The sequence below is a fragment of the Poecile atricapillus genome, chromosome 10, assembly GCF_030490865.1.
Source record: "Poecile atricapillus isolate bPoeAtr1 chromosome 10, bPoeAtr1.hap1, whole genome shotgun sequence".
Classification (NCBI taxonomy): Eukaryota; Metazoa; Chordata; class Aves; order Passeriformes; family Paridae; genus Poecile; species Poecile atricapillus.
The window spans coordinates 5756781-5769555 of record NC_081258.1 but is presented as its reverse complement, the minus strand read 5'-3'; the positions used below and the strand labels follow the sequence as shown (position 1 = coordinate 5769555).

Sequence of the window (12775 nt, the reverse complement as noted above, 5' to 3'; positions counted from 1 at the left end):
GCAAGCCAGCTACTAACATGTTCCAGCACCCTCCAGGAAATCTGGGACAGAGGAAGCTCAAAGGTTGCATCGTGCTTGAAACATGAGATGTAACAGCAACCCCCACACATCCTGCCCATTTCCAACCAGGGCTGCAGGGCAGCAGCTCTGATGCTTCAGGTTCCTTTTGTTGCTCTTTCCCAATTCTGTTATCACCCAAAGGTGTTTTGCACAAGGACAGATGAGCTGCCTCACCTCTGGGTGATCAGCTGGTAATGAGCTTCCAGGTTACCAGTATTGTGAACCAGCCGAGTCTTCTGGGTGCTGGACTTGACTGCACACTTGGAGATGTTGTCTGGGATGTTAAGGATAGCTCGGGCACCAATGGCCCGAATTGGCACAGCTATCTTTTCTGTTTTCGTGATGCAGACAAGTTTATGAGAATAATCCTGTGGAAAAATAAAATAGCTCAGGACAGAGCATTTAGTGTCATCCCCATGGCAGAAGAAAACCCATTTCCTATAACCCTTCAAGGACATCAGTTTACCTATTCCACCCCAAAATGAACACTAAGTTCTACTAATATGTCACATTTTAAAGGCACCAGTGCACTTTGCAAAACCCATCTTGGTGGCATTAAGCTTGTTGTGTCACTAGGGTCATACAGAGAAATGCCCTAGGCCACAACTTTTACTGTAAATTTTAATGACGATAAATAATTCCCAAGTCCCTTCTAAGGAACATGGAGCTAGGGAACACAGGCCATTCCTCTTTAGGTTTCTATATTCCCACTGTTTGAGAACAGGACAAAGTGTTAAACTGACTTTAAGCAGCAAAAGGAAGGTGAGAAAACAGCTGCACCCAAAGAGATCCGGCACCGCTGGCCCAGTGTAGAAACATCAGTTGGCTCAGAACTCCCCTCTAACTTTGCCTCTCCAAGCAAGTCAGGAGAAGAACAGTGCTAAGAGGTAGCAGGATGCTGTTGGAAAGAGCCTCTCTTTTTTTCCCTGCAAGGCTTCCTCCCTTCCCTGCCATGTCCTGAACCCTTCTGTATGAACAAACCTCCAGATCCCAGCATTGGCCCTCCAGATCCCAGCACTGGGATCAGACTGGCCAGGGCCTCGGCACTGCTGCTCAAATCTCCCCACCAAAGCACGTTTGGCACGGAACAGGTGCCAGTTGACAGAGCAGCCACAGTGACAGGCATGAAGACAGAGCCACAGCAGTGTCACTGCCACAGGCTCTGGGCTCACAGCTCTACCTGCAGGTTGTACCTGCCCTACACCAGCTCTTTCAGCAGGTGTCCAAGTCCCCTGCAGCTCACCAAGCTCCTGCTAAGGGCACCTAGAGCTCAGTGTGCCTGTGCCAGGCTGGGCTCACAGGCACAGCACAGCCTCTGCCCTGGCCTTGCAGCTGTACCTTGGTCACTTGTGCTGTGGGACAGCCCAGCTGCAAGGCTGGAGAACAGAGGGGGCAAAAAGCACCGTCTTTGCTCCAGGCCAGGGTGAGGCAGGGAAGCTGTTGCCAGTCAGGAAGGAGGAAAGCTCTCTGTGCTCTTCATTCCTCTAGTGTTTTCCATAATAATGAAACCCTTCCACTGTACCTAGAGATGGCCAAACATCTCTCAACACCCCCCTGTCATTTTCATCCTGTTCCCTGTGCATCTTCCCTTGGGAATGCTCAGGAATGTGCAGGGAGGGAAGCAGGGCCTGTCAGGCCTGGCTGCAGCCCCTGACAGCACGTGCCAAGCTGAGCCTGGCTGCAGGCTGCCTGCCCCCAGCCTGGAGCCAAGCTCACAGCATGGAATGGGCTGTCCCAGAGTGCAGGGAAAACAGTGGCTTTGGAGATAATTGTGTGTTTTGGCTCCTCCAGTCTCACCTTGCTCTCGTCAGGGGTGAACTGGATGCGCACACGGATGGTCGCGCCTGGTGGCACCGTATGGTACGCATCACTGGCGTACGCCAGCCTGAAGTGAGGTGATAACTCCATGGAGATCTTCACCGGCTGGAGAATCTGCAGGGAAGACATGAGACAATGATTTTACCGCTTGTGGAAGCAGGACGAGAGGAGACCTGTCCGTGCCCTGGTGACATCCTTCCTTGATCCCTTTTCCAGAGCACTTTCAGCTGTGGAGGTACAGGCACATCATTCACAAGGGTGAACTTGAATCCCTTCTGACTGGGTCATTTTGGCCAGGGGCAGTAGGGCAGTGCCTGGTGGGAAGGAAGGGCCCAGCAGGTCAGCACCAGCAGGATGGAGACAGAGCACCTGCACCAAGTCATCTGCATATTCAACAAGGCCAAAAACCTGCTGGCTTCTTCCTGCACACAGCCATGCAGTGGTGTTCCAGACAGGGGATGTGCTACCTGAAAGCAAAGCAGCACATTATCAGAAATATAAGTTATAGAAAATCCCTCTTACTGACTTACTTTTGTGTTTTGGCTGCATGGGGAATATTAGCTGAGTGACAAATGAGCAGTGACTTTATTGATTAGAGCCCATGTTTACTCTTTCATTAAACTTTATGCTGATTCAAGAAGTCTCTGCCTACTGTATTTGAAAACTACTTTCCAGATAATATTTGTTCAAATGAATTTAGGCTTCCCAGTAGATTCCACATAATCATTATAGTAACCACACGCCATAATCACCTGCCAAGTATTTGAAACAACAATAAATGTGTTAGTGGTATCAATTAGCAATTTGCATTATGAAAGTCACTGCTACAGTGAATGCTTTTATTGTCACATTCTGAAAGAAAAAGTATTCACAGGTAAAATGTTCATGCTAAAACAGCTGCTTGTCACTGCTGAATAATGAAAATAGAATGTAGCCAGATGGCATCCTTCATGGCTTCTCTGTTGTAAATGATATGATCATACTCCCACAGGAAAGAACAAAAATGTTGAGGTGTATATGTATTTGTTCCATATGGGAACCCCAAGTGCATCTTTTTAAAATTAAGTGTTCTGAGGAAACCAAATCATTTCAATCTCTTGCCCTGCTCTAGATAATAGGATGCTGAAAGAGCCAGTAAGTGTAGCCCACACAAACAGACTGGAAATTAATTGGATCAGCACTGATAGCTCTGGTAAACAGCAGCCAGTCAATACAGAACAACACTGCTCTTGGCCTGGCATCTCTTCCCAGAACTATTGGGTCAGTAACTACTTTTCTCAGGACATGATTTTGCTGTTTCCATACCTGAGTTTGTTAAGCAGGTTTACATTCTATTACAGTTTGATTGTGTAAACACTGATGCAGTCCTGAGGGGCATTTCCCATCAGTTCTTTTGGCTCAGGAGGCACACAAGCGCAGCTGGAGGTGCTCTCGGGCTGTGCTTCAGCCCCCGGGCCCGCAGACCGAGCTCGGCATGAGCCACGAGAGGGCAGCGCCGGCCAAGGGGAGCGCGGCCCGGGCATCCCGAGCGGGGCTGGGCTCAGGCTGGAGATCAGGGAAAGGTTCTGCTTCCCACAGAGGGTGCTGGCACTGCCCGGGCTCCCCAGGGGATGGGCACGGTCCCGAGGCTGCCGGAGCTCCGGGAGCGCTCGCCCAGCGCTGCCAGGGATGCCCAGGCTGGGATTGCTGCGGGGTCTGGGCAGGGACAGGGGCTGGACTGGATGATCCCATGGAGAAGGATGGAGAAGGACTGTTTCCAAGGAAGGGCATGCAGTGGCAGGACATTAGCTCGGTTGGAGCACGGTGTTCCATGCCAGGGTTGTGGGTTTGGACCCTGTATGCCCGTTCATTTGAGGGCTGGATGATGACACGGTGCCGGATCTCTCCCTGCCAGCTCCCGGCACCGGGCCGGGACCGGGCTGTTCCAGAAAGCAGCGCAGCCCAGGACACAGCTCAGGGCTTGTGCTCTATGGCACAGACACGAGCCAGGACGAGGGAAAGGTGTTCCGTGTGCTTCCCAAAAGCGTTTACTCCAGGGAAGGGTCAGAGACAAAAGACTGAGGACGTTGGTGTGCAGGAACTTATATATGGGGGAGTGACTGTTTGAAGGAAAACTTTATGTATCTTTTGCTACATTTGGTTTGTAGGTAGGAGAAATGGTTCCATCTCCTGGACTGTATTAGAAAGTCATTTTGAGTCAGGATCTGATTAGGACTGGGGCAACAGAGCAGAGACAAGGAATCAGGACTTCTGGGTTTTATTTCCAGCTCAGACACACAGTTTATTTACTGTATGCCCATAGGCAATTTATTCTCCTGACTGCTCCTGTTTTACCTCTGACCTCCCTCTGTGCCTGCTTTCCCCCTCTGCCTCTTGTAATCAGCTGACCTCAGTGTTTGAGACGTCTCTGCCCTGGGCTGCATGGGTCCTTGTCAGTTTTGGGGATGTGCCTTCCAGGAAGTCCCACGGATGTCATCACTGGTGCTCAAATGCATGATCTGATAAAAGACTGTGACCTGTTTCCTTGCATGTGAAGCTCCAGTTGTTGCAGTTTCATGTTCTCAAGAGCAAACAGGAGCTGCTCCATGCCTGCCATGGTGTGCAGTGTGTCTGATCCCGTTCCCCCACCCCCCAACAGCTGGATGGGTTGTTTCTCCTTGGGAGCAATGGGTGGTCCGGGAAGCAGCCTGCTCTGCTCTTGGGGAGCTGGACTCATCTCCACTACAGAGATGTTTAATAAAAATATTTGTTAAACAATGGCTTTATCTGAGTGTGTGATCACAGCTGTTTTATTTTAACAGCAATAACAATTAAATCCATATTTCTCCTTGGATATTTATTTTCCTGAATTTATTCTCAGTGTGGTGAAAGAATTCAGTGTGAATTGCTGAGTTAAAATAGAACTGCTTGCAGTGGATTTCAGATTGCTTGTGTTACGTTAGTATGATTCCTTTATTACTTGAGATGTTAAACCAGTATAAAAATACATACCACAGAGAGTCCATGTTTTGAAATATTCTAAAACTCTTCTTCATAATCATTATTTTTAATTGTTAACATAGTTCTGTTCTGCAAAGCCATGTTTGACTCTTAGGAGAGCTAAGTGCCATCTTCCCATAACAGCACGTAAGAAAAACGTGGACTATGCATTTTAATAAGATTTTTTAAAAAAATCCCTTTTACAATATCATGCAGCTACTGCATTCAAGTGAAGATAGCTCATCTCTAAATCTCAGTTTTATAAACCCATCTATTTCAGTGTTGCCAGTGCCTTCTGTTGAGATGTTCAGTATTGAAGATGATGCTTTTGCAGGAACTGGCTTAGAAAGATTTTCCTGCTGCTACTTAGGTTCCTTACAGGCCCTGGCTGTGGAACCCACTTCCAGTGCCATTGGCTGTGCAGGCTTGCCCACAGTGTGAAAAGTCAGTTCAGTACAGTTTCCTAAGACAGTGGAGGGAACAAAGAGAAAGTTTCTGTTACTGATTCTTAAGCTTTCAATTCCTTTGTCAGGCACAAAAGATCTGCTTTCAGCATGGATCACTTTTATCCCCATTAGAGATAATAAAAAGTCCTTCCTTAACTGAAATGAAGGGATTATACTCTGAAAGCACATTTGTATTGGAGTCCTTTGCAGCAAAATGTTCAGAAATTCAGAGCAATTCACGACATTTTTATCCTGCATATATACCCTAATTCAGATTATTGCTTTTCTTCAGTCTTACACAATTTATCTCAGATTGGCAGATTTTATATCTTCTTAACACATATATTTCACTAGCTGAAAACTAAACTTGACTGCTTCATGGAAGTTGACAGCTGTCACTGAAACACGACAGGAAACTGGAAAGATGATGGAGACTTTTTATTTTTTTGAATTACTCTCAAGTGAATTGTCCAGTGTTAATAAATCATATAGATTTCTCATGAAGCCTCTTCAGGCAGTTTTAAAAAAGGAGTAATTCTGAAAAAGAATAAGTTCTCAGCACTGATATTCCTGAAACTGACTTGTCCTTTCAAAAATATTTTGTTAGTGTTTAGAAAAGGTGCAAACCCAAATCATCGTTGGAACAAGTATCTTTGTCTCTGCTTTCCTTCTTTAACCATCATTTTAATCCGGTGTAGGGGCAACTGTTGTTTATATAAAATATATAAGAGGCTACGATTAAAATTTCCTGCCATGCACAGTCCTAGGCAGAACCATGCATTTAACATGGGACTACACATGGAATATTTTCTAGAAGCCATCTTATTGACATTGGTTAGGTTTTTAAGGGATTTAAGCAAATTAGAGAACACCTCTCAGCACTTCTGAATTCATTAGCCTTCCACTGACAGCCAGCTCCTATTCTCCAGTCAGTTTGCCCCAGGTTTTCAGGCCTAAGTATTGGAATTACTTGTATATCACCATTACTCCAACCACAATTTGAAAAATGAGTACATAGTTTTGTAACTAGTTTTGCAGAGAGAAGTAGGTTATATAAAAGATTCTTAATGAAACACATTGTTTCATGCTTCCCTTATTTCATACAATGGTCTTTATCTGTGGGAAAAGTAATAAAACCCGAATCTGAATGGTGAAAATTAATGCAGTTCCAGTGTAGTTAATCTACATCTACTTTAAAATGTATATTCACTGATAGTTAAACTTTTGCCATGGTCTGTTTAAAGAGTAGAATTAATGTTATCTAAATTTTATCCCTCAAATGATACTAATATTTAAAATCTAATAGTTAAGGCTTGTGCTTGTTTATGTCAAATTGTTTTGCTTGAAAGAGATTTATAAAATCCACATTTTTAATTTATAAACAGCCTTGTTTCATCCAAAAATGTTTATCCCACTTTCCAGTCTGAAATACTGCTGTACTTGCACTGCTCTTGTGTGCCCCAAACTCAGCAAAATTAATTCCCTGTTCACTCTTATAATGACAGCGAGTGTGCTATTCAATGAGAACAAGTTAGGTTTGTTTCCAGCTCTCCTTGAGGCACCTTGGCTCAGAGCAGAGACCTTGTATGTCACCAAAAGGATCTTCCAGGCCTATTAATCAGAGCCACGGAAGCTGTCACGGCACAGTGGACACGGCGACTGGCTTTCGCTCTGTTCAGCTCTTCACAAGAGTAGGGCATAATGAAGCTAAAAACCATGGTTGAATATTAATGAAGGCAATTCATTCTTCACTCCTTATCTAGTCTTTTCCACATTTCATTTGAGCATAGGCCAAAACTGACATAAAACTAATAAGTCAGAGGGACCCCCTTACGTAATGCTGTGCAATGCCCTCATCTGACATGGCAATTTACTTGTCTTTGTGCATTGCTGCTGCTGTAAACGTGCACTTCAGAAAGGGCCATACAGCACTGACTGGAAAAATCTGACTTTGTAGAAGATGTGATGTAGTGGTAATGAAGAGAAGCCAGGATGGGAGGCCGTGGGTTCAGATGCTGGCTGAAGATCACTCGGTCTGTCCCTAAATCTAAAAATGCAGCACTGTGTGGTAAAGCTGGAAAACCTTTGATATCTTGGCTTTTAAGAAAAAAGGAAACTTAAAGTCATGTAAGACAGCTGTGGTAATTTTGGTCATTTTTAGACATGTTAAATTTTCATTACAGCAATTATTCTTTTAATTATCTTTTAAAACAGCTTCCATTGTAAAACATCATCCACCATGACTGGCTTTTCAAAAATGCCTTTTAATCAGTAGGGGTCCAATTTGGGAAAGCACAGAACTCTGCATTAAGTACTATCCTTCTTGAAGGCAGCTGAAACTTCAGGCCTGTGCTAAGGTTTCAGTCCAGCTTCACTCATGGTGCTGAAGAAGCTTGAATTATTGAGGCACAGAGTAAACTGAAACTGAAAACCCCTCATATGCAGCTTTGCTGCCTCTCCTCTCCTAATGGGATGTGTGTGAGAGTGGCAGAAGAGAGACTTGTCCAGGTGTCATAGCCAGAAACGGAGACATTCAGAACTTCCCTTTTCCAGTTCAAACAATTCCACAGACATGCTGTCAGTGAGAGACTGTAACAGCAGAGTTTTTGTATGGGTAATATGGTTTATGTGGTGAGTCTGCTCAGGAAAAACAAAACAAGCTCTTAAAAGAAAAATAAGCTTTGGACAGCTAGGGCATATAATAGTCCTGTCATAGCTGTGTCAATGGGCTTGAAGCAAAGACTTTGTGACTTAAAACACACAGCATGTTTTTATGTTTAAGTGTATTTAAAAAAATAAATAAAAAATTCATCATCTCAATCTGTGTTTTCTACCTGGAAGCTAGAAAAGGTTGAGGAATAGGCTGCCAGGGAGCAGCAGGGGAGAACTGCTGCCTAAAGGAGCCAAGCAAGGTAACACATGGGCTGAGGTGTGCCAAAGAGGTCTGGGGAGGGGACTGGGATCAACCAGGAGTCCAGATCATCAGGAAATATCCTGGTGATGCTGCAGGTCCAAGGCCAAGCTGGGAAGTCAATCCACAGATCAGGTGTAGTGTTCACCAGGCCAGCCCACAGCAGCAAGGCAGATTCCCCCAAGCTGGGGACAGGTGTACATGGACAGGGCTCTGACAGGGATGGAGCTCAGCCCTGAGCTTGAAAGGAGCCACTGCACCCCATGGGAGACCGGCCATGGCCAGTGAGGCTGATGGGGCACACAGGGGACTCAACCACAGCAGGTTTTCTCTTTAAAGAAGCCCTGAAGAGTCATACTTAGGGTCAACCAGAAGAGAAAATCACCAATAAACCTTTGATAGTTTTTTAATATAATACTCGTGCCTGTCTGAAAGCCTGAAAAATACAGCACAAAGTTTTATTTACCAACATGAGAGTTATGAGATTACACAAGATCTGTTCAAACCATAGAGGAAATAGTAATTCCCAAAATTGACATCTGACATTAACCATTCAGGCTTAGCATTGAGGCAGTGAGGTAATTAACAATCTTAATTTGTTTCCATCAAATATTTCCTCAGCTGTGCATCTTCAGAGGAAGCGAGGAGATAAATGCCATGATGTAGCACAGGGCAGCTGGTTTGGATCCTTGTCTCCATATATGCTGGAAGAACACTAGAGCAATTATTCCTGTGTAGGCATGCTCAGACAGCCCATCATCATAAAGGTAATAGAAAGCAGATATAGCTCTCAAATATGTGGAACTACATACCTCCCAAGAATTGTCAGAGAGGTCATTTATATTTCTATGTGGAATTTTATTTTTCAGAAAGAAATTAAAAAGATCAACTTACTCTTTCATTTCCATGTTTTTCCCTGCTAACTTGGATTATGACAGGTCTTTGTACTTTTGCATCCTGCACCTGTGTACAACAACCTTTGAGAAGAGAGGGGGCAGGTTCCCCTGGACCTGCCCAGGACCTCCTGGAACAGTGAAAACTTCAAGACTGAAATAGTCCTGTAAGAGAAACTTCATCTAAGCACCTCCCTGAGAAATGGGAGATCATACCTGCAAAAGGGGATTTCAAAACCAGTATCTAAGAGACAGGAGTAACAACTGATATCCAACAAATCATTTCTGTGGTGACCAATTTTTCTGTCAGCTCTAAATGTAACTTGTATGTTGTATATATTGTATATATATTGTATGTCACTTGCCATTGTATATATTGTCATATATTGTATGACACTGATTTTTAAATTCCCTTTCTATGCTTTTCTTCAGTGCTATTTGAAGGTAATAAACAGTGTGAATTTTTTTTTTCCTTTTTGAATACTATATGCAATTCTCAGGTTTGCTGCATAGATAGTAATATGTGTGTTTAATTGAACATCTCTGGATAAACTTCCTTATTTGTCATCCAAAGGGAGGACAAACCTGTCTGACAAACCTGAACTGTGATACAAGGATTGTCCTAAACCCTCCTAGTCATGGCTAGAGATAACTTTGGGCCATGTTGTGATACCTTGCTGTAACTGACACCACAGTTCCATTAACCTGTCTCATTTAATTCGGAGTTCCTGTGCCGGTGTGACAGTGTGTGTACATGGACTCAGTGCTGGGCTTACAGGACAGACTGAAAATCCCCTCTGTGGAGCAATCTGTGACTATTAATAGAGACATGACTCTATTCATATATTTATATAGAGACATGACTCTGTGGCAAAGGCAGATCACATTCTTCTCTTGCTCCAAAAGCAAAAAGAAGCAAGTATTTTTGGATGTTTACCCTGTCTTAATTTTTTTATAGGAAGCCTCTTTTTCCTTGTCTCAGATGATAGTGAGCTTCTTAAGATGGGGACTATCTCTGGCTAGTGAGCAGATGATCTTAATGTGAGGTGATTGATCTTATGCCATAATGATAAATTTGATGATAAAGGTGCTGCATTGGATACAAGTCAAAGGAAGAAACTAATTGTCAAAGTATTAGGAAAAAAATATGGAAGCTACTTTGTGCATGTACTTTTTTTTTTTCAGTGCACGTAGAAGAAGAAAATTGAGCAATATAAATTAAACAGTATTTTATAGTGATGTAACTGTGAATGCAGTTAATTAGCACAGGGGAAATATGATCCTAAAAATAATGTTGGAAATGGAGTCTGGTTAAATAGATGATAATGCTTTTGCTGGCTGTATGACAAGCCCCAGTACAAGATGTCTAGTCTGTAGATTCCACCACTGAGTAACTCATTGCCATAATTCATGTAAGACAATACAATTTTATCATTCTCCTAATAAAATTAGGTAAAAATGCATTTGTAGTGCAGCATTTATGCTGTCCTCTCTGCCCCAAAGGGCGGTGTATTGTCTGCATTAAATGTTCGAATCATATTTGGAGGAAGAGTAACTGGATAAAAATGTCTTTGTTGGAAGTGTTTGCTTCCCAGGAATGTAGGAGCCCGAGTGCTTAACCATATTTCTGCAGCAGATGGTGAGCAGCCAAGCCACTAGAGTGGGATGAGAATCTCTAATGTCAACTTTGGCTTCAGGGATGAAAACCACTATTTTTTATAGAGAGGGGTCTTTCATCTGCAGTGCAGCAATACATGTTCAGCTGCATTAACTAAATGGTTTTATTTCCTACAGCATATGAAGTGTCTGTTTTGGGATAACAAGAACTACCATTTTTATGCATAAAAATCTGGTTCTGCTGAAATCAGTTGCAAGATTATTTGATTTCAGTGGAACCAGGGCTTAGTCCATTTAAATGTCAAATCACAATAGCAGGCATTTGTGTTTGAGCAGTATCAAGTGTTCCATGTTGAACTACCAACAGAAATCTGTATTTTTACAGCAAAATCACAACTTGCCTTAGTTTCTGAGGTGGTGGGAAAAGGAATTCTGGATGAAATTGCTGGATGAAATCTGAAATGGTTTCACTCTGAACCATTTGGGAGTCAGGTCAGGAGAGCAGAAACCATCCTGGTTTGGCATGAAAGGGGAGGACAGAGATGAGGGACATGGAAAACATCAAGATGTCTGAATAAACAAATGAGCTAGGCTTTAGCTGGAGTAAATCTGAGAAGATGCAACAAATTCAGTGAAACCTACTCTGGTTTACTCCAGGGCCAGAGACTTTCCAGGCTTTGACTGAGCTATATCATGCAGTGGTTCTTTTAAAGTTTATCCCATCACTAATTATTTGTTGTGTCTTAGGGTCTGACATGCACTTTTTGAGGCCTTTTAAGAATTGATTTTACCAAGAAACCACAGGATTCAGGATAATGTATGTTAAACTGTTTAGTGTCAGTGGTGGTTTTGTCTCTGAGGTTTGCTTTGTTCCAAAGCTGTGGGTTAAGTGGGAAAAGTCTTCATGTAGCATCTGGTTTTTGCCTGTTCCTGGTGATGTTTGCTGAAAAAAAACCATAGCATTTCCAAGTTGTAAGTGAAAAGTGTGTGCCCTGTCAGGAACCTTCCCCCATCCTTGTTAGAGTGCAGGTATGCTACCCAAATCCTACTCAGAACTCTCATTTTATCAATAGTGGCCAAAGTACAAAAGGCAAAACCTAAACAAAACTGAACATAAGTCTAAAATCTATAAACCCAAACAGTCCATAAATCAAATGATAAGATACCACAAGATGAAGAATTCATGAATAACAAGTGTATAAAAGTTCACTTGGTAGCATGTTGGAAATGTGCCACCTCCTGCAATTGATAATCAAATCCACCTGAGCTAGTGGTTGATGACTAAAATAATGTGAAATACTTTCCATCTACTGTATTAGAAACTAGATTAGAAAAATCAAAAAGAAAGATTTAACTACTCAAAAAAATAAGAAGAGAAAGTTGTGTTTTCACAGACATTTCCTTTGCAGTAAATCAACAATTGCCTCCTTTTAGTGTCCTCTTCACTTGTGGAGGAGGAGGTTACCTTTCATTTTTCAGAGCAAGATATTCCTGCTCTTGGAAATGTTGCCTTAGACTAGATATTTCTTAAATGGAGTCTAATTTCTCATTACCTTTCCACCCTTCAGCCTTTGCTATTCTAAAATGAGGAGTTTTGAATGGTAAGTGCAGAAACAAACTGCATCTTTTCAACAGATAAAAATATCTGTGAAATTTAAGGTTAACCTTCAAAGTGTTCATGATCCACTGATTTATTTTGGTGTTGGAAATTGACATAAATAAAGCCAGGTCTGGACCCAAACACATGCTTTCTTGAGACTTAATTTCTTTCTTTAGTTTTTGCTTGTTGGTGAGAGGTAAAAACCTGTCTGTAGACATGGCTCAACTTTATCTTCATGTCAAACTAGATGAAGTGCCCCTAACATATCACAGAGGAGATGCTGAGCACAAGAAATTCATAAAAGTTGTGAGTCTTCAAGAAGAGGCTGCAGTGTTATTCTAACAATTAATTCCTTTTCCAAGTCTATTAATAAGATAACCATAAGAAAACATGGTATGGTGTGTATCTTTATGGCAGCAATTGTATGTTGCTGACTTTTTGCTTGTAACTA

General features: G+C 42.7%; 1 protein-coding gene across 1 annotated transcript; it reads right to left on the bottom strand.

The window, feature by feature from the left end:
• Positions 1-137: 137 nt before the first annotated feature.
• On the bottom strand, positions 138-2416 carry LOC131582823 (hydrocephalus-inducing protein homolog). The gene is made up of 3 exons (XM_058846345.1): positions 2409-2416; positions 1858-1992; positions 138-428 (listed from the first exon to the last, which is right to left on the bottom strand). Exons 2-3 carry the CDS (start codon positions 1966-1968, stop codon positions 231-233), a joined length of 309 nt encoding a protein of 102 aa, XP_058702328.1. The 5' UTR covers positions 1969-1992; positions 2409-2416; the 3' UTR covers positions 138-230.
• Between the last annotated feature and the right edge of the window lie 10359 nt (positions 2417-12775).